Genomic DNA, 27,528 nt, shown 5'->3' with positions numbered 1-27,528 from the left:
GATTTGAGTAATGGTCGTTGGTGTTGATACCCACGTATCTGACCACACGACCATTCATATGGGTTTTTGCTCAGAAAATGAGAAGGCTATATAGGTCATGATTAGATGAAACTTGTCGAAACACATTGCAAGAATAGGATAGCAATATAATGATGAGTTGTAATGCGCCATATATTGATCAAACCAATGAAGCTGTGGGGCTTTCATTTTTTCTATGGATATTCAATTTTCCAGTCGTTTAAGCTTAATCTGTGGCGCTTGGGATGGGTCCTGGCCAGTTATGGTGGTAGAGTTAGCACATATTTTTGATTGAAAAAAATATTGATAGGATTTTTAAAATTCTAATTTTCCTACGATATGTTATAAAACATTATTATGAACCTATAAGATAGTTTTCATTCCAATCTAACAAGTAATTCAAAAGATATACGCTGTTAACCACGAAAAACATAATTGATCCATACAAAATGTATGGCCTACCCGGGTAGGCGGTTGTACGATTACGTAAAGTTTTTTGGTCGTACACAAGACGGTTTAACAAGGGTCAAACAAGCGATCGTTAAATTATTTTGTAAAAACCAGATTAGCGACATTGCAAAATGAAGAAGAATTATTCGTTGTATGATTTTTTTTGAAAAAAATATTATATTATTTCTAGCTCACAAAATTTCATATAAAAACCAACATCGTGTAAAAAGTCATGAGATGAAGAAGATGCAAAAGGTTTACGAAACGGCTAACATATAAACATATACAGGCGGTCCCCGAGATACACGGTACCTCTTATACGCGGATTCGGAGATACGCGGTTTTCTAAATTTGACAATTCTTTGAGCAAATTGTACTGATTTGACACATCAATTTCAAATTGCCAAATAATTTCCGTTTTGATCGAATGTTAAAAACTATTTCAAAAGGTTTAAAACAGTTATTTTCAGTCAGAATCATATCAAATAATTCATAAAGTGACTAAAACCGCCCCCTACTTGCAAAATTACACGAAAATTTGTGATATTTTAGCAGGAAATCACGAGATTCGACTTACGCGGAAATTCGAGATACGCGGTATTTTGCGGCCGTTTTCGGTCCCCATTAACCGTGTATCTCGGGGACCGCCTGTATTTTAATAAATATGTTGTGGACAGACCGCTGCATCTTCCTGAGGGCTCACTGTTGACAGCAGGGCTGTCATCCTGTGACGTCCTCAGTGAGGATCGCGGCGCGAGCAGGACCGGTCGTCCTCTCCCCGCATTGCGTGTGTGTATGCGTTATTATTTATTACGTGTTATTGTATAACGATCCCAAAGAGTAGTGATAAAATATACATATTCTGTTTGTGCCGTACACACCGTCTCATGTTTAATTTGTGCGGACACAACAAAATACAAAGTGGTGATATGAATCGGCGCGTGGCCACGGAGGTGACAAAATGTTGAAAAAATTTCAAGTTTGTCCAAATTGCTTGTCAACTGCAAAAATGAGCTTTTCTCGTGGCCGCACCAAAAATATACACAAAAACGACAAAAGGCTCAAACATCTTAATATCATCGATATGTTGTTTAAGAAGTACTAAATAGATGCATACATCAATTAGAAACATGCATTTTAGCATTATTATCAAAGCAATGGGTCACAACTGCGCCAAATAGCTCTTTGTTTACGCTTTTTCGCGAACGTCAAATGTTGTCACTTTTTATCAACTTTTGTCAACTTTTTTTCCTGGGCTAGGTTACGAAATTTTGACAAAGCTTAAAAAAGTGACACAAGCTCACGTTTTGCAAAAAAAAAACTGCATTTTGTCACTCCCGTGGCTTTGCGCCAAATAACTTCTTGTACAGGTGTGGCTCCGTGGCCTTGCGCCAAATGATTCGCCTTTGGGAAGTTGCAAAAAAACGTTACATGGGGAGCTTGAATACCTCCCAATATGACGTCATCGATGGAATGTGCCACTGCAGCAAAACGTCAAACCACTCCACAAAATTCTAGCGAAGCGCGTCGATCGAGTAAACAAACCAGAAGTTGGTGCCTGAAATCGAGTAAACATATGGGTGAAAAATTGACCATTAAGTAAATAAATTGTTGCTGAAAGCAATCTGATAACAATGTCCCGCTTGAAAACTGCAAGTAAGTATGAATATCAATTCTAATAGAAAAACCGTGGTGTTTGCATATGCATTGCATTGTTTACATTCGTTTCAAATCAAGATTTTTTCTGTTTTGATTTTTTTGAGGTTTACAAAGATAAAGCCATTTCTTGCATTATTGTTTCTTAACCTTCGTTTCTATGACCAAAAATACACCCTCATCTTTATGACCACCTACCCGTGTAGGTAATACATTTTATAAGGGAATTTGTATTTTTATTGGTCAAAAAATGTATTTTTCAACTTTTTCTATGCAGCTATAATAACAATACTAGTTTTCATGTTATAAATTTATGAAGTATGGCTTTTAGTTACATAAATTGAATGCATAGCAATTAGTTCAACTGACACTAATACACCGCCATGTCTTCCCGACTGTCGGGGCAATCATTTATTCTATGTGACTTTAGAAGAATATTAAGAGCTAGAAAACTTTTGGAATAGATTCTATAAATATAACTACATGCATTGCTATACATATCATTACAAAATTAGCGACTAATTCAAACCAAAATCCTTTATTGTATGTATTACCTACACGGGTAGGTGGTTATAGAAGTAAGGGGTAAAAGTTGATTTTAATTTTTAAAGCACATTTAAAAAAAATTGAGAAATTCTGAATTTTTCACCACTCTTTTAAAACATGTTTCCATAGGCATTCTAATTTTTTTGGATCGATTCGATAACCCAGTAAAAAGTTATAATAAAAAGAATAAGCAAAACATACCCGGGTAGGTGGTTAAAGAAATGAAGGTTAATCCATGTTGTTGAACGAATATTTAATTTCATGGTTTGCAATTCAACGTTAATCCAGAAGTTGAATGAAATTCACCCCGAGCCATGGCCAGGTGTCTGTAATGTAACAATCATCATCCATTGAACCACATTGTGCAACCACAAGCAATGCAATGAAAAGATCAACGGAGGACGAATATGTCCCAAAAGGAAAGGTGTCTATGAAGAATCAATTTTCGGGCCAGAAGTACCTTTGTGGGAAGCAATCTGCGGCAACCACTTCAGGCAAGAGTTGGTTCAGCTGTTGTTCATTTCGGAGGCGCACTTTCTCCTTCAAAGAATGGCAAAAGGACAGACAAATAGGGACAGGATCATGGCAGGGTCCTTTAGGCTGCTTCTGGCAAGCAATCGGAAGAAGTCATTATGGGAATTAATTGATGTGTAAATAGTGAAAACATAATCCCGGGCTACGAGAGTGTGTTTGAGTAGGCCGTGGCGTGGTTCTGGAGATTTCCGTTGGTCCAGAAGGCACACGAAGGTTTTGCTTGTTTGCTGTTTGTGGGACTGAAGTAGTAAGATATTGATCGAAGCACTGAAAGTCAGTAAAATTTTTAACAGAGATTAATTTGTGTCCTTCAGTGTCAGGAGACGGTAGCCAATAGTCGAAAAAAGCTGCTAAGACAATCACTGAATTTATCATTTAGTAAATTAATCCCCATACTTCAATTTGTCACCTCACTCAGCATCACGGTGTATTTTGTTAATACCAGCAACTACCGGCGGCAATGTACAATGTGTCACAAAATGAGAAACACACCCCGAAGGCTGTACGCCACCGTCACCTCGTCTGATCCGGAATCAGTAAGCTCTTTAACTCCAAATCAAAGTGACAAAAACAAACCTACACAGGGAACCATTCATGCACGTGGCCTACTACTCCTTGGTGTTGTGGTCGTCACGTAAGCTGAACAAAGTACTTTTGCATTTCCTTCTCGTCATTGCATGGTGCTATAAAAGGGTGAGTGGTTTGGATGTGATGGAAATGAATATTGTGATTTTACGATAAGCATCTCTGTCCTAGCAAATGTCCGGAGGCATATTCACAAGGTATACTATATAGAATTCACAAGGTATTTATTACTTCTAGATGAGTGGATGACATATCGTTTATTTAAATTCTTTATGTATTGTTTCCGTGTGCATGTAATTTCATAAAAAATGAAGTCAATTCTTCCCAGAAATTGGTTAGATAGGACAAATCAGCCTTAAAATGTCAATTTTAATTAAGATACTAGTGCACAGAACAATGAGTTGGCCTCTTTTGCGTGCAATTGTTTGGAGCTTAACGCTCAATATTGTCATTACACCATTTTAGGAGATGAGGATGGTTTGCTTCCTGGCTCCATTAATTATTTTACGTGCAAAACTCAGCTAATTCGGTCTAGGGAGAACCACACCGATGAAAAGGACATGAAAAAGGGCCGCTAACCCTGGCAATGGTTTCAATTACAATGTTCAACGTTCTATTCCCCTAGTATTCCCCGGTCAAAGTTACAGCATAATTGATGTAATGATGATAACGAAGGGTTTGATGTTTGACGAAAGCGCCGAGGATTATATGCCACGCCCGAATGCATTTAAGCACGTTCGACATGGTTTACCGTCGTGTCTCTGTTGCTCCGTATTCTGAATCGCGATGACTATTTTCGGAGCATATTGAAATCATCATCCAACCGTCGCATCACAAATCATTTTGTCACGAGATTCGTTATGCCATATTCATGATTCAAACGTGTTTCAAACCAGCATATATTCTGCAAATGGTGCAGAGCTGGTAAGAGGAAATGTGGAATGATGTGAGATACGGTGTAGGATCAAAGATGGAAGAAATGGTTCAGCAAGTTATTCGAATTATTCTTTCAAAACCAGAGTGTCTTGATAGAGAAGAATGCGTATTTTAGGAAAATGCTTATAATAATTCGAACTTTACTTGTGAAAAGGGCTGAATGTGATGGAAAAAATCCCCGATAAAATTTTTATATATTTTGAGTAAATCGATAAAACATTGGATGAAGCAAACAAGCAGAAAAAATCACCATTAACTGCATAAAAAATGGCTTTTTTAAGAACACCCACTTTCGGTTTCCTATTGCCTTCCGATTTTTTTCTATCATGTCCTAAAAAAACACTTCCGATGTGGATCGTTTTGCATGCATAATTTGGGAAATATGGAAAAATAACAACGTCTTTTTTTGTGCGATGCAATCTGCGTGAAATAAAAAAAGTCCGTCATAGCTGAAGGCAAAAACCATTTCCAAAAATAATCCGTCGTTGATTTGCTTCTACTTCTACTGCCAAAGAGCCTTTTTTCGTACCATGGCCACAGTATAAGCCACAAGCACTAAAATGTGTTGAAAGCGCATGAGATTTAAATCCTTTTTAAATCCTGAAAATAGAAAGCATTTCAAATGTTGCCACCGCCGTGACTTGAAGCAGCGATGGGAAAGAGCATGTCAAGATTCGCTTCTCAATCTCCGTAACTATTGGCATTGTACTCTCCTGTGCAAACATATTAAAGGTAATTTCATTGCAGGACAATGTGCCTCTTCCAAATGTTTACTTAACAATCAGCGGAACCACGCTGGGCAAGGAGTAGTCTTTACAGAGTGGTTCTAACAAAACCTTCCTCTGGGACTGTGGGGCATTGTGGAATGGAACAACAACGTCCCTATTGGTTTGGGGTGACATCAGTTGTTTGCGTAGGTAATTTAGTGAGGGAATGTAAAGTGACTTTGTTCAATAGTGTCACTAAAACAGGAAAAAACATTCATTTTCAAAGCGTCCGTCAATTTAATATTCCATAAGAAACCATTATTAAGATGACTCAGAAGCATATCGGTGAATATATACACACTTTATTTAACTGTACACTTCCTCTGAATGCCTTTCCAAAGACACTCACAATAACATTTGCTCAAACACGTTTCTATTTACACTCTGCAAATCAACATTAACACTTGTTGCTTCTCTCACTGCGTCACTGTTCCACTTAGCAACACGTAGTTTCGGCCCTAGTTACAGCAAAGGAAGCTGCGTTCAACTGATGATGGCCAACGGTGCGTTCCCGTTCGTGACACTTTCGATGTTTAACCAGTGCATTGGATTGGACGAAGGTTTTGGAGCAATCGGGACACTTGTGCGGCCGCAGTCCACTGTGAATGAGCGTGTGGCGCAGCAGGTCATACCGCTCTTTGAAGGCCTTCGAGCAATCGGCACACTCATGGGGTCGCTCGTTACTGTGCGTCTTGCGATGGCGTACGAGCACGTGCTTTTCGGTAAAAGCTTTTCCACACTGGTCACACTCGTAGGGTCGTTCGTTCGCGTGACTAAGCACGTGTGTCTTGAGGGCATGCAGCCGAACGAACTGCTTTCCACAGAGGCTGCAGCTATGTGGCCGATCCGACCGATGCAGCAGTCGATGGCTGGAGAGAGCGCTGGGTTGCGTGAAGGCTCGTCCACACGTCTCACACCGTAGACTGGGTCCTCTTTGGTCGTGCAGCTTCTTGTGCGCGGACAGTGTGGAGGAAAGCCGGAACGCCTTGGGACAGATGGCACACCGGAAAGGCCTTTCGTCCCTCGGCTGGAGGTTGTTGTCAGTGTGGAGTTGTTTGTCACGCAGACTAGAATCCCTGGAGCAGTTGTCTGGAGGTGAAATGGGAACGGCAGCCTTGTTCAAACTGTCGTTGGGTTCCTCGCACATGTCGTGTGGTACTTCTATCTCCTGAAGGGTGAAAAGGGATTGAAATGATAAACAGATCGGTGGTTGAAGTAGTAAATATGATAAGAGAAGGTTGCATACCTCTAAACAGGACATTGTGTCGGACAACTGGTGGGAATCACGAAGCTCCAACGCTGGAGATCTGAAACACAAACAATATTATTCACAACAACTGATTACAGACATCAAATGCCGTCGGGAAATGGAGTGATTGGAATGAATCTCTATCTATCTTCAGCCTGTAGAATATCTAAACTCAACCGCAAACAAATAGCAAATGTATCGAACTAACCCGTCAGCATGGAGGAGACTCTCACTAAGTGCGATGGAATCTCATCTCAGTTTGCACAGCTGTGAGAGCCATCAAGTTTGCTTCTGTTGAAGTCCTTTTTCCGTACCCTCCGAAGAGAACAGAGCACTGATTGGTCCATCGTCTGGCAACGCCCCTTTGGAAAAATGTCCTTCCAGGGAGAGTCGTTTGTAGAAGAGCAGACTCTGAGCGATTTGAACATGGTTGAAGAGTTTTCCAATAAATGTGGAGTGCATAATAATAGTGTGTGAATTGAGCATACACCTTTGCCGAAGTGAATACTCTTCTAACCTTTTCGATTGTTTATGGAAATAATTGAGTAAATAACAACTCATTGAAATGCTGCCAACTATTATCGGTTCTCTTCTGCGACTGGACGATTAGGAATAATTTATTTGCCTTATTCTGCGGACGATTGTAAAGCATGCAAGGCCACAATTGTTCGCCATTGATTAGTAAAACATATTCCAACACAAATGGAATCGGTTGATGATATTTATTTAGCACAAAACTTTCCGTCACGGAGCATTTCCCGATTCATAAAGCATGCAAATAGGTCTGATTGGGGAGTTATTCTCACAGATGGATGCAAAGGTTCATAAATCATGCAATATCCCGCAACTCCAACGTAAATTCGCGTAATTTCCATTCGTTCAACTGTCTGTCGAGTAACGAGGCCGTCTTTTTCACGGATTCTTCCGGACTGTGCCCATGCAAATAGCGTTAATTAGCAGCGAGTAATTGTTGTCTTTGGGTTATCGTTAAATATGCTGAGGGTTTCCGCTTAAAAAACACGTCTGGCACCGATGGGGAGAATGTTTTTTGCTGCTCCAATATCTTTTAATGTACCGAATCACGTTTGTTTGAGTTTTTGGAAAATTTCGTGAAAGGTAAAGTAGGATTTTTCTTGCAACAAGTATCTTGCAGAAGCCTTATGATGTAATTAATGCAATCTCCTTCTTTGGATAATTATGGCGTTGATTTCCTGCAAATAAAATCGTTTTTATAAATCGCGTTGGAGGTTTATACGGCTTCAAAATCAAACATCTCAAGTCAAAATCAAACCAATTTCTAATGACAAACAACCGATCCATCATTTTCTCTGAACAAATCCTTTTCCCATTCCATTCCAGGTGATTAAAAATGTATGAAACAATGAAACTTTGTACCGCTTTTCCGATTGTTTCTAGTTTCCCAATAATCTGGTCGCTCATCGGTTGACTTGAGGTCGAGATTGAGAGAATGAAAGTTGCACAAAAGTTGATGCTGTAGCTTGGTGTTGGTGAAGTTGTGTTCCAGCAAGCAAACACAGGAGGATGAGAACGGTTCTACGACTCTGTGGATTGAATGTTTCATAAGACCAAACAACGTGACCAATACAGGAAGGATAAGGAGATAAGGATAAGGGGAGGTTCGGACTAGAAAGTTTTCGTCACACTTGTGTTTGCAGAAAGTGTGAGCGTGAAGCCTTTCTGTAAGGAAACCTCTTTTGAGGAACAGATTTCTTAACCTTTGAGGTTTACTTTAAAGTCTTTTCAATAGTAATGAATAAATTAGAGAAGAATCAATTTATATTTTCCATTTTTTACAACATAGCACACAGTCATGCATGTTTATGGATTCATTTGTTATGTTTCTCCATGATAACTGCGGCGAAATAATCCACTATTTTCCATTGCACAACACTCCATTACGTATTCATATCCGCAAATGAAGCCAATCATGTTCAGTTGTAATTTATGTTCGTTGCACACGCTTTCGCAGTAAAAAGTATTTTTCCCGACACACTTTTTCCTCCTGAATTTAAACAGTAAGGAAGTTTATGGCGGACGTTCATATCATATCCCATCCTGACCTGATTGTTGGGATCGTTGAATGGGATGCTGTATTGTGTTGACTTTAAGGAAGCCGTCCAATATCGACCGAATGGTAGAAACGGGAACCATGTTAACAACCGAAAAGCGAAGGACAAAAGCTCCCTCCACCCATCACAACTACAAGTCCAAAGTACAAAGGTCCCAGGAACTCATTTATCGTCTGCTAATCCACACCAGGGTTGGTACGTTTAGCAAACAAATAGTTTTTATCGAAAGGTAGTTGAGGAAAGGGTTCGTTGCGTTTGTCGCTGTCAGTATTTATCAACCTCAAATCGTGCGAATGTAATTTCTTAATCCTTGTAAACGACAAAACGCTTGTTTCCACATAGATTAGGCAGTGTTGGTGTACTCACATGCATTTAGAAGGCTTCCAGGTTGAAGATGAATGGATCATTGGTGTGTTGTGGCATTCTGAAGATTCGTCCTGAGTCTGTGGAAGTGTTGTAATGAAGCTCGATTCCTTCAGCAGGATTGATTGAATGCCAATGTCTAGCTCCTGGTTCTCCGGGTGGAAATTAAAGCTGAAAAGGACCGGAAATTAAAAAAAGAGAGATTTAAGCGCTGGACGGTTGTGAATCTTCCGAAAGAAATCAATACATAAACTGACTGCATGCCATCGATCCGTGAAAATGTGATCTGTTCGTCATGGCAAAAAAGACATTGACAAGAATTTTCATTATTGTCGAGGAATTACGACAAAAGTAAGTCATCAGGGACTTAAAGGCCAATTAGTTGATTCAAAACGATAAAAAGGAAACCAAAAGCTAATCTACTTACATGTCAACGATGTCCCAATCCATTTTAAGTTGTTATTTCAGCCCCGGGATGATAGGAATAGTTTGTTTCCAATACCGGATAGTTGAAGGGAACAATACACGCGACAGAGAAACGTTTTTTTTTTGCAAGAGTCTCTATTTCTTTCGGTAGGTCACATTCACATAAAGTAACACAAATATCCGGGATAGAAGATTAAAATGTTCTTCCGGGTTCAATCCAATGGGGAATGTTTGATTCACTACTTGACAAAAAAGCTATATTCTGCTTGATTTAAGATTCGATGTTTACTTCCTCGCCATGTCGTCAATTGTTCTTTATTTATCACTTGCTTAGCTACTATGATGCACAGAATACGATTCTTGGCCTTCACTGACAGGTTCACGTTACGATGGCAACGGGTCCAACTGATGTCAACTACCCAATCACACCAATTCCATTCGACAGTTCGCGCAAAAGTGAGGCTGGCACAGTTTGACGCCATCGAAGTAGCTCCTTTCCTGGATGGTCCGGTTGAAGGGAAGTCCTTCCACCCCAGTCATCTCCCTGCCGCCCGAGGATGGCGTTGCACAAAGTAGAAAATCCGGAGCGAAGGCAGCAAGGTAAACAAATCTAATGCTTATGTGTGCGACGGTACCGCTGAAGCTAGAAAAAGGACGATGGAAAACAACAGAAAGAGAAGGGATCATTCTGGCATGCTCTTTCACCATATCCCGTCTGTTGGTAAGGCAGGACACACGACACTCATCTGCACATAATCCGCGGACCTGCTGGGACCTTGTCGGAGCGAATTGCGGAACAACAGAAAGGAGTGAGTAAGCGAAGAAAAATGAAAAATTGGAAATAGGAAATCTCACTTCTCACAATATGTTGATTCTTTCTCTCATATCTTTGGTCTCTTTCAGGCTCTCTGGCCAGTTTCGGATCATTTCATGAGGACACGCGCGCGCTGCACATAGGCGATTATTTATTTTCCAAATCAGATTTACAATTCTACGGGAGGACAAGGTGTTTGGTGAGGACGAAATGGATTCGTTTGTAATGGTTGTCATTTATCTGAACATGGAACTCTTCCTATGTACTACCAAAGAAATATAATGTGTTGCCGAACTGCTAAGCGCTTATTATCTTCAGGTGAGCTTTACGAAGGTCGACGGAGAAGGTGAGAACGATTACTGATTTACGGAAATTAGAAGGATTATGTATTTATCTCTTCTGTTCGAACAAAATGGCTCCATAAATAGTGTTGGAGCAGCATGGAGACACGGGTAAGCGTCCTTCTCCTTCTTCCTTGTGTGTCACGGGGAAGAGATTTCCATGGAGCTCTCTATTCGTCATACTTTCTAGAGGAATCTGGGACACCAGAGAGGTCTCGTAGTTCAGGACAGTGAAAGAGTAGGAGATACTCATAGAAGAGAGATGTCAGTTGAAAGAGATAACGTACCGCGCACGCGAAAAGGAAGCGCATCCTGTTCCGTTAGTCGTGACGTCAGTGCCATGCGCAATTGCTAATTGACAAGGGCATACGGGAACCAGTACATGATGAGACAACGAAGCGAAATGGAGGAGATCACGTTTATCGGAAAAGCGATTGGCCAAATAATGCCAAGGAAAACACGCTAATCTCTGATTTTCCGATCTTCCTTCCCGGGGGTCTCAGCACAGGAGGGGAACATGCACATACAAAACCTTGGGAGAGGACTCATGATCGGTTTTAGAGGGACGAGACTGGCGATAGATGGTAGTTTATGTATTTGGCAAAACCTTATTAACCGATTAGTGAGCTATCGGGCAGAGGATCTAATGGCGGAGGTGTTACAAATCGTTTAACTGATCTCATATATTCAGCGATTGTGTGTGGGTATTGATCGATTGTATTGGTGGTGTGCGAATATTCATGTAAAAAATCACTCATCCGACGTGTTTTGGAGCTTCCTTTGCTATCCTCGTTGAAATATCCAATCAACGGCAGATAGCAAACGCAATCCACCCTGCAAAGCCGGCATGGTACCGTGAAAGATTAAGACAAACATCGTCATGAGCTGGGTTGCGTGTTTTTGTAACGCCGGATGTGGCAGCCGTATCGTCTGGTTGTGCAATATGGCCGCAAGGCACATTCCACCGTAACGAATGACGGTTCTCTCATCCCTCCATCGATGTGGCTCGGGTCCGAGTGAGAGTCCGCGTGTGCTTTTGGTTGCACAAGGATGAAGAAAAACAACAGTTTATAATTAAATTTAAACTGCCTCGCAGCTGTTTTTCTATCGCCAATCGGTGCCGAGGGAGCGCAATAGAACAAAATCCTCCCAGAAAAGAGCTGGAATTGATGTAACGTGGTCGGTTTGGGCAAAAAGGGTGTTTAGTTTTTGTGCATCATGGAGTGTATGGAGAGAAATCCTTTAAAACGACGCAATCTCGCTAACAATCGGCATGTTTACAATTAATTTGGGAAGTGGATTCCTGCTCGCGAGTGAATTAAATGGATGTGACGCCATGGTTTTGTGGGCAGCATTGTTCATTGTCATAAATAACTGTAGAAAGTAATATTTGAATTGTGCAACAGTCAAATCATAAACCAATACTCAGAAAGCATTCCCAACAACGTCGATGCAGTGTATGGAGCTCACCCAAAGGATTCAATTACCCTAATGAGTCATGAACATAATCAATAATCATTCACCTGTACCGCGGATTGGCCTTCGGGTTGGGCCACGTTCATCGTTCGTTGAAACGGCTAAAGGTATTATGGAATGATGTGTTGATTTATTTATATGTTCATTTCGTGTTCCAAGCACATGCTCTCATGCGAAACATGCTTCATTTGCGTATGTTCTGATTGCAATTCACGTACGATGGTGGAACAGTTTCGATTTGTTTAACGTGACCGAACTTTGAGCTAGAGCAAAAGACTGAAATCATCTAACAATCGATGTTAAGCTTTACCCAAACCTCGCAAATACTTAGAGAACAACAGATGCAAGTTTCCGTGGTGTAGTGGTTATCACATCCGCCTAACACGCGGAAGGCCCCCGGTTCAATCCCGGGCGGAAACATTTTTATCATCCAATCCCATCCGTTGCTCTAAATAAATTCTACTTTTACTGGAAAGATCTTCACTGAACTTGTAGTATTCATTGATAATGATGGTAGAGGACAGAGGCATAACATTTTGGATATATTTTTAACCACCAACACATTCACCATGCTTACCTTTGATCTTGTTTCTCTACATTGCTTTGGTTCACCCCACCCTGGAATGGAGATTCGATCATATTGTTCCATACGCTTCGCTCTGTTTCTTTGGCGTACTTTCTCTTCAGTTGGGCAGTCGATGCTTTCCCCACTGCATGGCCAATAAAGCCATCGATTTGAATCGATAGTTGTGCTGTTCGTGTAAGAAACTTTGCACTCACCGTCTGTAGCCGTGATCGTCTAGTGGTTAGGACCCTACGTTGTGGCCGTAGTAACCCAGGTTCGAATCCTGGTCACGGCAGTGTCACAGTGGAAGAAAGAGTAAGATGGATACTCTACTGATTAATTAATCTCCTCTTCCCAAGGGCACTGTCACGGAAGACGGTGGTGAGAATAAACCTTTTACAATATACGAAGCCAGAACATCTCCAAACGTTATTACAATGCTTATCTTAATGCTTTTTTGCTATCCTGGAAGTGGCCTCTCTGGCTATTAAAGACAATCAGGATACTCCGAAAAAGATACAGCTCGAAATACCCGCAAGGCATTGAACAACATGACAGGTGGTATAGCGTTACTGCTTACGGGCGTTTCCATCCATCATCACATAAACGAGTAGAGAAGTATCCGAGTCAATATAGGAAAGAGCTGTACTCCTTATCCCGAGAAGCTTTCAATTTCCCACGGGGATTCACGTGATCCTAGAGAGATATTTCGTTTAGATAACAGGAACCGTTTATGGGAAGCGATTCTTTACATCGTGTGAGATGATTTATTTGATTTATTTCGATAGTGCATCTATGAAAAGTTGAAGTTTCGGAAGGAATAGCAATACTCCGTAAATGTTAAGTTGTTATTTATCAAAAAGAAAAATTCAGTTTATTATCATCATATTGAATTCATGGGCATATTGAACGAACATAAGATGTGTTAAAATTCAAGTCAACCATATACGTAAGGATATTAACTCAGTTGTACTCAGAACTTCAAGCATTTTTCTGGGAACATTAATTACGGTTTGCAGTGTTTCCAATACTCTGCATTTTCAGATGTTTGGTTGTACAATATTTGAAGAGACCGTACAAACGTTATCTGACTAATGCAAACTTCATCTGCAGGATACAATTTTGGTGTTTCATTAAGAAAATGCCGTAGCTGCGACATGAGTTTGCGCACATTCTTAGAATCATGTGTTTTCAGTATCGAATTATAATAGAACAGTTTTTTTCTGTTTTTTGATATATTACAATTAATTGAAGGATAATTGAACGTACATGCTTCACACGTGCATCGGAAGCTGTACGCTAATGACAACATTGATTGCCTCATTGCTCGTTCATGCGATTTGTGATCCGCTCTGAAACAAATGAAATTTATTAGTATGATGAAGAGTGTCCATTTCTTCTATTGATTTCACTTACTCATAGCTATCGAACAGTTGACTTCCTTCGAGAACTGGACGGATGACAAAAACGGCACACCGCCCATCGCGCAAAGTAATGCGTTGCACGTTGGGAGCACAGGAATGATTCAGCATGCATATCAATGGATAACAACCCACTGCAAATGATTCAGGCACGTATTGCTTCACCTTGTACGCATTAAAGGACAACAATTTTCTGTTACATTCCACGATGTGCATATATCGCAGGATCAAATCTTGTAAAAACTTGTTTGTCGCTGGGTTTGCTTCACACACCGGTCCCAGCTCTGTTCTTTCCAGAATAAGGGTATGTAGGATGGTAGCATTGAAGATCAACATTGCAACAAACATGCTGTCTCGCCGTTCTTGATTAGTGGTTAACACGTGCACCGTGTTGAAAATGTCCTGTTGCGTTGCTTTATTCCAATCCATCGTAAACCCGTTAACATTGGATTCATCCAGTGCGTCGAGATGATCCTTCAGTGTCTCTGGATTATTATCGAAGGTTGTGATCGCAATGGCTATCATGCGAATATCAATCAAGGAAACTTCTTCGAAATCTTCATACAAGTCTCGTAAAAGCCCGCAATCATATCGATGATAGTTGTTGTACGCTTTACTCAGACATTCCTCCGAACAGTACATGGCCATTGTACATCTTTCGCACGGAATCAATGTGAATGGTCGTTCGCCATGGCAAAATCACATCGAACATATCGCAACGAGTCTTTCGATCATCACGACATCGCCCACCTTCAGCTTACGAGTGGCAACCACATGCCGTCCATATTCTTCGTTTTTGCGCAGTTCCAGACAGTTGGCAACTTGCGGCGCATTCTCTTTGACCGGATAGCTTAGCTCGGGCTCTTCCACCACATCCGGAGAAACCTTGCTCGATGAAGCATTCTTGTTCCGAGCCTTTGCCAAAGCATTTTTAACCTCTTTTTCGCGTTGATTCAACTTTTCTCCAGAATAGTTTGACTCACGAGCAAGCCGAATGTTCTCCAAACAGTCCTCAAAGCGGTGCATCTTCAGACAAATGTTTGAGCGATTTGCATAGGCCAATGACCTTTCTGCCGATCCTTTTTCGGAAAAGGTGATGCTCTCATTGTACAGCTTGATGGCCTCGATGTAGCGTTTCACGTTCGGGTGAAACATTTTATTTCCTTCGGACCGTAGCTGAGTCGCTTTTGCATTTTCCTTTAAATCGTTGCGCAAGTTCAATTGTTCACAAACGGAATAGTTACGAATCCACTCTCCAATTTTGGGAGCCAGGAGCTCGACAGTCTCTTTAGCACTTAGATTGTTAAGTTTTGCTTGTAATATACTGGGTTTAAGGAATGTATCGTACATTTTTGCAAACAACACACGCTTATTTTTTGCTCTACATGTCACTAACTGTGTTTCGTTTAACGTGTCCATGTATTCATGAAGTTCCGCAACATATTCCTCCATTTTTTAAGGCAACAGAAGGCAAACAGAACAAACTGAATTCTGCCACTAAATAAAACAAACGTACTCTGGTTAGTAATTAAAACTAGCTAAATCACTCAAGCGTTCTGTTCCTCAAGAAGCGTGCCTCTAGATGGAACATGTTTCTTTGAACTCGCACAAAAGAATGTTCCTTGTGGTGGAATTATCCGTTGACGTTTGGAAAGCTGCGCGATCCGATCCGCACACCCAGTTGACAATCTGAATAGCAACGCTAAACAAGGGTCAAACAAGCGATCGTTAAATTATTTTGTAAAAAGAAAAACAGATTAGCGATATTGCAAAATAAGGAAGAATTATTCATTCTATGATTTTTTGTTTTAATACTATACCATTTTTTGCTTTACTCCTGAATAAAAAAAAAAAAAAAAATACCATTTTTTGCTCACAAAACCCAAGTGCCACAAATCCACTAAACGACCACTAAACGGCTTCTAAACGACTCAAGCACTCTACCTAAACGGAATATAGAAAGACTTCGTTTAGCAGACGGCAAACGACTCATGCGTTCTAAAAATAGCAAAAAAGCTGGTGGCGCTATCTGTTGATGGGATACCCCAACCAGCTGAGCTTCAGCGATTGGAGGAGAGCTTTCTCATTTCCTCTGTACTGTTGTATGGTTTCGCATTGAAGTTATGCATCGCTAGAACTAGAACGACGATACGATTGTTTAAATACTAAACACCAACGGAAACCACCAGCACTGAAGCAAGTGAGATTTGAGTAATGGTCGTTGGTGTTGATACCCACGTATCTGACCACACGACCATTCATAGAGATTATTGCTCAGAAAGTTAGAAGGCTATAGAGGTCATGATAAGATGAATCTTGTCGAAACACATTGCAAGAAAAGGATAGCAATATAATGATGAGTTGTAATACGCCATCTATTGATCAGACCAATGAAGCTGTGGAGCTTTCATTTTTTTTCTATGGATATTCAATTTTCCAGTCGTTTAAGCTTAATCTGCTTAATCAGCTTAATTTCATATAAAAACCAACATCGTGTAAAAAGTCATGAGATGAAGAAGATGCAAAAGGATTACGAAACGGCTAACGCATAAACATACGTTTTAATAAACTCAAATTGGTGATATTAATTGGCGCGTGGCCACGGAGGTGAAAAAATGTTGAAAAAAATTCAAATTTGTCCAAATTGCTTGTCAACTGCAAATATGAGCTTTTCTCGTAGCCGCACCAAAAATATACACGAGAACGACAGAAAGCTCAAAGCTCTGAATTTCATCAATATTTTGTTTAAGAAGTACTAAATAGATACATACATCAGTTAGAAACATGCATTTTAACATTATTATCATAGCAATGGGTCACAACTGCGCCAAATAGCTCTTTCCCAAGCGCCACAGATTAAGCTTAAACGACTGGAAAATTGAATATCCATAGAAAAAAATGAAAGCTCCACAGCTTCATTGGTTTGATCATTAGATGGCGTATCCTTTTCTTGCAATGTGTTTCGACAAGTTTCATCTTATCATGACGTATATAGCCTTCTAACTTTCTGAGCAAAAATCTATATGAATGGTCGTGTGGTCAGACCCGTGGGTATCAACACCAACGACCATTACTCAAATCTCACTTGCTTCAGTGCTGGTGGTTTCCGTTGGTGTTTAGTATTTAAACAATCGTATCGTCGTTCTAGTTCTAGCGATGCATAACTTCAATGCGAAACCATACAACAGTACAGAGGAAATAAGAAAGCTCTCCTCCAAGCGATGAAGCTCAACTGGTTGCGGTATCCCACCAACAGAGAGCGCCACTAGCTTTTTTTTGCTATTTTTAGAATGCAATGAGTCTAAATGAGTCGTTTGCCGTCTGCTAAACGAAGTCTTTCTATATTCCGTTTAGGTAGAGAACTTGAGTCGTTTAGAAGCCGTTTAGTGGTCGTTTAGTGGATTTGTGGCACTTGGGCAATGGGTCACAACTGCGCCAAATAGCTGTTTGTTTACGCTTCTTTGCGACGTTAAATGTTGACACTTTTTGTCAACTTTTGTCAACTTTATTTCCTGGCTGCTCTAGGTTACGAAATTTTGACAAAGCTTAAAAAATGACACAAGCTCCCTTTTAAAAAAAAATCAGCATTTTGTCACCCCCGTGGCTTTGCTCCTATTAACTTCTTGTACAGGTGTGGCTCCGTGTTACGTTCCATGGGGAGCAAGGTGGATTTAAAAATATCAGGTGGTGGACTCTAGTGCATTTTGACAATTCGTCACTTGACGTAAGGTCAATCCCCAGGATTCAAACTTTGTTTACATTTATTAAATTTGTTCATATAATTTATCTACCCAATTTTTTCGATTAAATATTCTTTAAAAATATATTTTGGACTTTGCGAGTTCTTATTAAACATTAGAACATGGATTAAAATGTGTTATTTTGTTTTGTTCCGTGAATTTATTCAATAATTCATTGTGTTTTCGACATTTTTGGAGATAAAAATTAAGAAAACCATTATTTTTTCAATTTTCACATTGATTCCTTATTATCGACGAGCCGCATGGACAATTTACGTGAGATTAGAACTCATACTCACATGATTTTAAATTTCGTGCATACACAAATCATCAAATCTTTTGTTAATATATCTCATTTTTTCGATAAAACCAATAGACACACACAAATGCACATAATAACAAAGAAATCTGTTCTATTTGCTAAGCTTTGTGTGCGGAAACCAATGGTTCACGGTTCAAAAATGACGTAAAGTCCCTCAACTATGGCGACCCCCCAAAGGCCCTAATCCACCACCTGATATTTTTAATCCACCTTGATGGGGAGCTCGAATGCCTCCCAATATGACGTCATCGATGGAATGTGCCACTGCAGCAAAACGCCAAAGCACTCCACAAAATTCTATCGATGTGCGTCGATCGAGTAAACAAACCAGAAGCTGGTTCCTGAAATTGAGTAAACATTTGAGTGAAAAATGGACCATTAGGTAAATAAATTGTTGCTGAAAGTAATCTGATAACAATGTCCGGATTGGAAACTGCAAGTAAGTATCAATATCAATTCTTACACAAGGAGTTTGCATATGCGGCTGTTTACATTCGTTTCAAACCGAGATTTTTTTTTCTTTTTGAAGTGTTGTTTTTTATGAACAGCCACAAAGATGCAGCCATTTCTTGCATTATTGGTTCTTAATCCATGATGTAAAACGAATTTTTAATTTCATGGTCTGTAATTCAACGTTAACCCAGAAGTTGCATGAAATTCATGTTGCCCAGAAGGCCATGGCCAGGTGTCTGTAATGTAACAATCATCATCCATTGAACCACATTGTGCAACCACAAGCAATGTAATAAAAAGATCAACGGAGGACGAATATGTCCCAAAAGGAAAGGTGTCTGTAAAGGATCAATTTTCGGGCCAGAAGTACCTTTGTTGGAAGCAATCTGCGGCAACCACTTTAGGCAAGAGTTGGTTCAGCTGTTGTTCATTTCGGAGGCGCACTTTCTCCTTCAAAGAATGGCAAAAGGACAGACAAATAGGGACAGGATCATGGCAGGAGTTCTTTAGGCTACTTCTGGCAAGCAATCGGAAGAAGTCATTATGGGAATTAATTGATGTGTAAATAGTGGAAACATAATCCCGGGCTACGAGAGTGTGTTTGAGTAGGCCATGGAGATGTTCTGGAGATTTCCGTTGGTCCAGAAGGCACACGAAGGGTTTGCTTGTTTGCTGTTTGTGGGACTGAAGACATTGATCGAAGCAAAGGAGTCAGTGAAATTTTGAACAGAGCTTAATTTGTGTTCTTCAGTGTCATGAAACGGCAACCAATAGTCAGAAAAGGGTGCTAAGGCAATCACTTAATTTAAAAATCATTAAGTAAATTCATTCCTACACTTCAATTTGTCACCCGAATCAGCATCACGGTGTATTTTGTTAATACCAGCAACTACCGGCGGCAATGTACAATGTGTCACAATTTGAGAAACACACCCCGAAGGCTGTACGCCACCGTCACCTCGTCTGATCCGGTATCAGTAAGCTCTTTAACGCGAAATCAAAGTGACAAAAACAAACCCACACGGGAACCAGCTAATCGTTACCATCCATGCACGTGGCCGAGGCCTTCGCGCTGTGGCCGACACCTTAGTTAATTGAGTATGTTTTGACCCTTTCTCACACCTTGTGGCAAATCACTGCTTATTAATCTGCACTGCACCGTACAGGGTACAAAAGTCGAGTGGAATGGGGTGCGTTGAAAGTGATCCCGTCTCCCTTTTGAGGGGTAGGGAACGGCAGCTCTTGCTCATATCGATGTCAACTCCGTGGGAACAATTATCCGAGTTCTGTGCACCTGACAAAGAGCACTTCAATTACGTGTATTGCTGCTAGGGGGAAATGATTTAATTATGATAGGCAGTGAATCACACCCTATCTTTGTTTAATTTTACCAATTTTTTTCAAATGAGCAACTAGCATTTAAATTGAAATTAATTAATTGATATTTTGCGCTCCCCTTCCCTTTTCTGTTGCTGCTTTTAGAGCGTTGCATGGCAGTGTCGGTAAGATTATTTGCCACGCTTGGCTGAAGTTAAGCTGGTTCGATATGATGTGTTATGCTACAATGCTATGGCCGATGCTTTGTATCATGTTTTAAACGATTTGAAAATGCAACAAAATATCAGCACTCAATGGCTAAGCCACGGTTCGATTTGTCACGGGCCTCATCTCTGTGTTCCGAACGGATCTATTGAAAAATGGCTCTATGGAGCCAAAGGCTTGATAGCAAATGGAAACATTTCAGTGAACCGCGTCTAATCCTCTTGCATAATATTGAACGATGCATGACAGTATACCTATTGGAAAAAAAGAAATCGGGTCGGAAATCATGGCACATCTGTCTTTTTGTTTGTTGTTTTTTTAAAGAGAAAACATACATCGTTTGATTTTAAAAACTTTTTTTCTAATTTTTCAATCTTGTTTCAATTCATTTAAAACAATTTTTCTATTTCTTACATAAGTAAGGCGAATTTAAAAACTCTTATTATGCGTTTTAATGACTGTTATTTGTAGAAGCATTTTCTGTTCGTTGTACTTCATGTTGTTGCTCATACCCGTTCCATCACGGATGCGATATTCATCTCGTACAAAAACCCTTCTAATTCACTGTACGAACCAATTCGAGCACTTTTGATTTTTAAACTGCACGAATTATCAAAATTTCGTTCCTGCTTCGTTCCCACTATGCCAACGCAACGCAGGACGCACTGTGGAAGAGAATTTGGTGGACAAAAGTTAGTGAGCTATAAACATCGTGCCATAAACTGCCATAAAACAAGAGTTGAGAATTCTATTTTTTGCGAAATCAGAATTTCCTGTCCTTTTTCGGGGGAAAAGCTGTAATTTAGCCGTTTGTTTAATTTGAAACAATATTAAGGCTTGTTGAATAATAATTTAGAGCAAAATTACGCGTATTTTGCTACATTCGATAGAAATATTCTGAGTTTAGCTCAACTGCGCTTCAATCGAGTTTAAGTTAACAATCACATTAATCGCCCCAAGGACTGTTAATTATCAGTGATAAGCGCCAACTAATCAATCGATCAACTCATTTTCCCACGGCCGACCTCACCACCTTACTTCCCACACAGAATGAGGCCACCAGCTTCCTCCACCGATTGGAAGGTTCTGTGTCCCGATTTTCTGCGGCCAACGCTTCTGTGTCTGGTAATCAATTTAAAACCAGCTTCACCTCATTATGCTTGCAACAATGTTTCGAAGTTGTTGCGCAGTCATTCGCCAAATGTGACCGTACCGGGAAGCTTTCTGTCCCATGGCAACCGGCTAATTGCGGTTGATTGATCACTCACTTTTCAGCTGCCCTTCCCGGGCTGGTTGTGGCTTCTTTAGAAGCTGGCCGATGTGGCTCCCTCGTTCGGAAGTCATTCTAACGATGACCACAACGACGTTCTCTCTTTCTCTTGTTATCAGCAACCATTAACCGAGTGAAGCTCCAAGTGAACCGAATCGGGCTTGCCTGCCCGATAAGATAAATAGACTCATTAATGCAGCAAAAAAGAGAAAATCAACAGAATGGTGGTGAATGTTGAGCGCGCCCTCTCAACCCAAAAGGGGAACCTGTGGCGTTGAACGTGACGGAAAGTTTCAGTTCAGTAAAATTGGAATTGGTTACACTTTCCCGTTGGGTTGGTTGGGCTGGGAGGCGCTGTCTGAAGTATCTTTCATAATGGTATGACTTTTTTTTTCTTTACATCAGATGATTTGTAGGAAGAGGGAGTCCTTAAACACAAAATTCCATAAGTGCTGCAGCTACGTTAGAATTCACACCGAGATATGTCCTCCCCCCGGGATTAGGCAGTTTGTCATTAATCAACGCGCAATGACCGCAACGTCGGATGGCATCGGACAGACACATCAAATTGCTCGGAAAACGGAGGGACGAACGGACATCGGCCAATGATGCAAGGGTGACCTTGACGGTATCTGGTCAGGGTTAAGAAGGGCCTTGCACATACCCACACAAAAAACTCCCCATGTGCCCAAGGAATGTTGAAGCCTGCCTCAAATATGTCTGCTGTGGATGGTTAATGTTGAGAGATAATGAATTCTCCGGCACTGTGCCTCGGTGGTAGAGCGCCATGCGGTCGACCAGAAGACCGATGCGGCTAATAATAAGTGGTAATTTTTTAATGGACTGAAAAGAAACGATTCCTCATCTTGTGCAGGCATTTTCGGTGGATGAAAGAACGGCCAGAAAGCGTTCGGTTTGAGAGAGAGAGAGAAAGAGAGAGCGTAACATAGCGAACGAAAGTCTTGCTGTTGCTGTGACGAATTTTCGGATGCTTGATGCTTCCCACTTTCCCTGTGCTAGAACAATCCTACAGTGCGACCACCGACGGCGCGGATCGTCTCATCTCGAAGCGTTGCCTTCCAATACGTCAACTGATTCTGGCCGACGGTGACGACGATGACGACGATGATGATGACAAAGCTTACGCTTTTAGTGCCCCGACCAGCTATCGTCGTCATAGCCTCCCAACAGTCAAAAGCCGAAGATTTTATATTGACCTTTCGTTTTTTCTATCTGTCTCTCGCTCTAATTTGAGTGATTTTCCCTTCGTGAGTATCCACGAGCTCCCTCGTGTGGTTGTTGTTGTTGGAAGTTGAAACCGAACCCCCTTTGTACGCTGCCAAAATCAGCGAAGAACGAAATCGAGTGGCTCAAGTGAAAAAAACGAAAAAAAATGACGAACGAGTGTGCTGTGACAATAACACACACACACGCACAAGGCGACACCCGAAATCTGGTGCGATACCGGCTTTCAGTGGAGCAAGTACACACATGCACACATTTGGCCACACCACGGTGATACAACACACAGCCAGGCACTTGGCGATACACGCTGTGTGGTGCGGTGCGGCGGACGTTCAGAATTCAGTGGTGCAAATACACACATGCATACACTTGGCGACACACGCTCTGCTGTGCGGTGAGATTTGTGTTCTGTGTCCAGTGGTGCAAATACACACACACACGCACTTGGCTACACACGCAGTACGGCGCGGTTGACTTGGCAGAAGCGCATACACATATTCACGCAGTAGGCTTTACTTTCAGTCCAGTGAGGTTGGTGCTTGTGTGTTGTTCCAGCGCTTGGTAGTCAGCGGATAAACCCCGTAAAAAATGGAGTTTTGTTTAATTTGAGGTAAGTAAAAGTGATTAAAATTATCAACCAACATCCCCCCTTCTAATTAATATCATTTTTCTTCCATTTCATGTGTGTTTCACGGCGAACGGAGACAACAAAAACCTGTGGCTGTGTCGTAGTGTTGGAGCAGTGGCCCGTACAGTGCAGCGAGAAAAACCAGGAGCAACAGCGATGAGGAGCAGAAAGTGCTGTGCTGAATTTGTTTTTTTTTCACTGTGCGAGTGTAAAAAGTGTTTTTTTTAATTATGTGCGTTGATTTATAATTAAGTGCAGTGATTATTGTGCAAGTGTTGTGTTTTTTTTTGTATTGTTGGTTCGATATTCAATAAATCGATTTACGATAGTTTAATGGTGTGCACTGTATCATTTCGGAAAGAAATCCTGGCAAAAAAGGGGGAGGGGGCTAATTAAACGAAGGTTCGTGCAGACCCCCGTTCGGGTTTTGCTTCGGCTTCGGGTTTGCTTCGGCTTCGGGACCCGACGGATCGGTTGAATAATTTCGCCAACTCAGCTTCAAAGCCAGCTTCAATCTCAGCGGATCTCTGAGTGCTGGTGACCGGTGGGCTTCTTGTCGATCAAATGACTTTCGTTCACTCGTTCGTTCGTACGCAATCATCCTCCGTCGGATGTCCGGAAGTTAATTCGGAAGAATTGGGCCGTTTTTGTTTTATTTCCCCATTCTGTCGAATTAGCTCTACAACTTGTTTCTGGTTGTTTGAGCGTGCCTTTTCTTGTGATGGGAAGCGGTTCTAGGCGCCACACAGGAGCTAGAATTTGATGACTCATCGAAGAATACCGGTGGCGGAAGAGATGGGTGTTGCAAGAGAGCAACTCTTTGTGTAATTAAAAACCATTTTTTCCTTTTTTCTGGGTTAGTTTCAAAATGTGGTGTATTCCATTTTGCGCTATTTGAAAATGACATTTTTAATCTTATTCTTCTTTTTCTTCTTCTTCTTCTTCTTCTTCTTCTTCTTCTTCTTCTTCTTCTTCTTCTTCTTCTTCTTCTTCCTCTTCTTTTTCTTCTTCTTCTTCTTTTTCTTCTTCTTCTTCTTCTTCTTTTTCATCTCCTTCATCTTCTTATTATTATTATTATTATTATTATTATTATTATTATTATTATTATTATTATTATTATTATTATTATTATTATTATTATTATTATTCGCATTAATCACTCATGGCCGGTCTGGTAGTACAGTCGTCAACTCGTACGACTTAACAACATGCCCGTCATGGGTTCAATCCCCAAATAGATCGCGCCGCGCCATACGTAGGACTGACTATCCTGCTATGGGGGGGAATCAATTAGTCACTGAAAGCCAAGCCCACAAGTGGGTACAGGCAGGCCTTGACCGACATCGGTTGTTGAGCCAAAGAACAAGAAGAATCACTCGTAGCGCATAATTCTCATAAATTCATTGATCAACCAATATGAGTATTCGGACACTTGGTCCATAAAGGATTTGAACCCATTACAGGCATGTTGTTAAGCCGTGCAAATTGATGACTATAACAAGGGATCCGTTTAACAGTCTAGTATTATAGAATAAGTCGACTATAAGATTTATTGCAGAATAGAAGAGGTATTTGCTGCTCTTGAACGTTGAGTATAGCCGAAATTCGGTGCCTGGACCAGGAGTAAGGATTGGGAGATGATGTTCCAGAATCAGCAGATATCCCGTTGAATAATTCTAAGATATCTTTAACTCGAATATTTGGTTGGTTGAGGCTCCGGAGAACTTCTAGGGTAAGTTCGACTTGTATTGTGGGATTGGAATAGTTTCAGAATCAAATCTAGGCTGGAATAGATACAATACTTGTTACATGATCGAATATAACTTCAATGTTTGGTTTGCGATAGCCTATTATGCTAAAAGAATAATTGAGATAGGTTCGGGACCAGCTACAAGATAACTAAAATATGTTCAGAACTAGTACTAGACATGGCTTGATTTTGAAATTAGTAGAGAGATTGCGACTGGTTTAGGCTTAAAATGCTAATTCTAAGGCTAGGACTAGCCTCTAGCACCAGGATGTACTTGGGACTAGTTTTAAGGCTTGTTTAGATTAATGCACACGGCATTCATGAGGCTTGGGACTAGTTCTGGGATCTAGTTTTGAGTATTGGCATAACATTCCACCCTGTTTTCAATTACCAGTTCAGTTCCAAGAGGTGCAGGAGTTGCAGTTTCAGCACTAAGATAGATTCAGAATCAATGTCATAACGTGGTAGATTTAGGACTTGCTTCAGGTTCAATTACAAGACAAGCTCTACATCTAGGATAATTATAAATAAAGCAGCTGTACAACTTAGATAGGCTCAAGACTAATTCAAGGATTGTGATAATAATTTCGGGATGAGTTTCGGGATATTAAAAAGGATTCAGTGACTGTTTTAGGTTCAAGATTAGTTTGGGAATAGAAATATACACTAATCCCATGTCCAGAAATGCCACAAATCCTAAGATGTAGTGTTGTTTTTGATGAATCCCTGTTCCAAGTTTTAAGATGAATTTGGGGACTAAGATAAAAAAACGCAATGCTTTGTGTAAGGTTTAGTTCAGAATGCTTGCCGAACCGCCTCCTGGTCCTTGTTAGTTTCGGATTCAAAACTTGCAAAAGGGTATTCGCCGAAATGTAGTCAAGTTAAGGTCACTAAAGGGTACAAACAACGAGATACATCGGAATCGTGTTGCATTTTCTGCCTAGATATTTGAATACTAGAACCAGCAATATTTATCCCCATGTTTTTCTCCAAACTGCTTCCTCAATCGGCAAGAAACCATTGTCCAATGTTCTGTAAAAAGCGGGAAACATTGTTTCCGAATTGCAAGTGCACACATCTCCGCGATTTCGTTCCAGCTGGCAACACCACCGCGAGCGAAGTCATCCGGTCATGCTGCACAAATTAATTAGTCTACAGGTATCGAGCGCTTCCTCCCCCCGAGGAGGACCGGCCGGGACGCGCGACATTATTGAAAAGCCCCAGGAAGGTGGGCCGCAGCGGTGGCCAATATTGGCGCTGCGCGCTAATGAACCGTCAAATCATTTCATGGTCTTCTCCACCTGCCCCTCCCCCGCAAACGAAGCCATCGGGTGAGGTCAATTTTCGGTGGCACTAATTTCATCCCCCCCCCCACCGGTGAGGCTTGGATGAGGTTTGGGAAAACTAATTCGATTGCTGAAGCCGATGTGTGTCTGTTTCTCTGCAGAGCATGTTGTTTTTTGTTGGTTGTCTCGGTGTGCTCCAGGATGAGTGTACACAGCGGCTCGGCTTCATAAATTAGTCGCAGTCCAAACCGAATCATCCTGACGCCGGCGACACACAGCTGCTGCCGGTGCTGCAGGCCAGCCAGTCGATAACGATGTCGTCGAAGTCAACCGACCGTAGAGCAATGTGTGTGTGTGTGTGTCGGGCAAAAGGTGGCTGCAGCGCTTGTACGTGATGCTCGGTACGAGACCGTGCCGGGCCCTTCAAACAAGACCCGCGTCGCGCGAGTTAAAACACAGCCACACCGGGCCACGCGCTATCGCTTTTTGTGTCATGCCCGATGCGTGAAACTGGGTGAATCCAATTGAATCAAATGGCCGGGTGGCCTGCAGGGCTGTCTGGGCGTTCGATTTGCCATTTGGCAGGGAAACAAGAACAGTAGAAAAAAAACAATGAAATTCAGGAAAACAGGACCGAATCGTACTCGGTGTTTAATTTTTTGAAAGTAACACGTACTCCCGGTGTCAGCGAACTTCACGTCGTCCTTTTTTTGGAGGTACAAGTTTGAAAGAACTATTACCGTTTGAAGTGAAATACAATTGGAATGGAGAGAATATTCAAAATAACTATCATATCAAAGAGAGAAAACGTTGCTTTTTCCCAAAAATGTGTGACAGTTGGGAGTGTCCACCAAAACGCATCATGGCCTGCACGCCGGCACGAACCAAATCAAATCAGCAGGCCATGCGTGGTTTCCAAATGTGGTTACCGATGCGGTGAACCACAAGCGAGCTTGTTCGTGCTTGACCGCAGGTGAAAAAGGCCTACTTCGTTCCCTTCCCTTTGCCTTTCAGACGGAGCTACACACATCGGGTCAGGTGATGCTGCAGAAAGA

At 41.2% G+C, this 27,528-nt stretch overlaps 2 protein-coding genes, 1 long non-coding RNA gene and 2 other non-coding genes across 5 annotated transcripts; 3 read left to right on the top strand and 2 right to left on the bottom strand.

Annotated features, from left to right (window-relative positions):
* Positions 1-1,138: 1,138 nt before the first annotated feature.
* On the top strand, positions 1,139-10,735 carry LOC133392994 (uncharacterized). The gene is made up of 3 exons (XR_009765947.1): positions 1,139-2,124; positions 9,998-10,429; positions 10,524-10,735. It is a non-coding gene; the product is annotated as an uncharacterized LOC133392994 (long non-coding RNA).
* Positions 5,775-10,135, bottom strand: LOC133392992 (zinc finger protein 250-like). Its single transcript, XM_061655751.1, has 4 exons — positions 9,622-10,135; positions 9,198-9,365; positions 6,739-6,799; positions 5,775-6,660 (listed from the first exon to the last, which is right to left on the bottom strand). Exons 1-4 carry the CDS (start codon positions 9,642-9,644, stop codon positions 5,929-5,931), a joined length of 984 nt encoding a protein of 327 aa, XP_061511735.1. The 5' UTR covers positions 9,645-10,135; the 3' UTR covers positions 5,775-5,928.
* A 1,863-nt stretch (positions 10,736-12,598) lies between the features above and the next one.
* Positions 12,599-12,671, top strand: Trnav-aac (transfer RNA valine (anticodon AAC)). The gene has a single exon. It is a non-coding gene; the product is annotated as a tRNA-Val (tRNA).
* A 368-nt stretch (positions 12,672-13,039) lies between these two features.
* Trnah-gug (transfer RNA histidin (anticodon GUG)) lies at positions 13,040-13,111 on the top strand. The gene has a single exon. It is a non-coding gene; the product is annotated as a tRNA-His (tRNA).
* Positions 13,112-13,656: 545 nt separating this feature from the next.
* On the bottom strand, positions 13,657-16,058 carry LOC1270662 (SET and MYND domain-containing protein 4). Its single transcript, XM_309378.3, has 2 exons — positions 14,233-16,058; positions 13,657-14,168 (listed from the first exon to the last, which is right to left on the bottom strand). The coding sequence occupies exon 1, from the start codon at positions 15,687-15,689 to the stop codon at positions 14,937-14,939; it is 753 nt and encodes a 250-aa protein (XP_309378.3). The 5' UTR covers positions 15,690-16,058; the 3' UTR covers positions 13,657-14,168; positions 14,233-14,936.
* Between the last annotated feature and the right edge of the window lie 11,470 nt (positions 16,059-27,528).

This window comes from Anopheles gambiae, chromosome 3 (assembly GCF_943734735.2).
Source record: "Anopheles gambiae chromosome 3, idAnoGambNW_F1_1, whole genome shotgun sequence".
Taxonomy (NCBI): domain Eukaryota; kingdom Metazoa; phylum Arthropoda; class Insecta; order Diptera; family Culicidae; genus Anopheles; species Anopheles gambiae.
The sequence above is the reverse complement of the archived record's forward strand: the minus strand, read 5'-3'. Positions and strand labels throughout refer to the sequence as shown.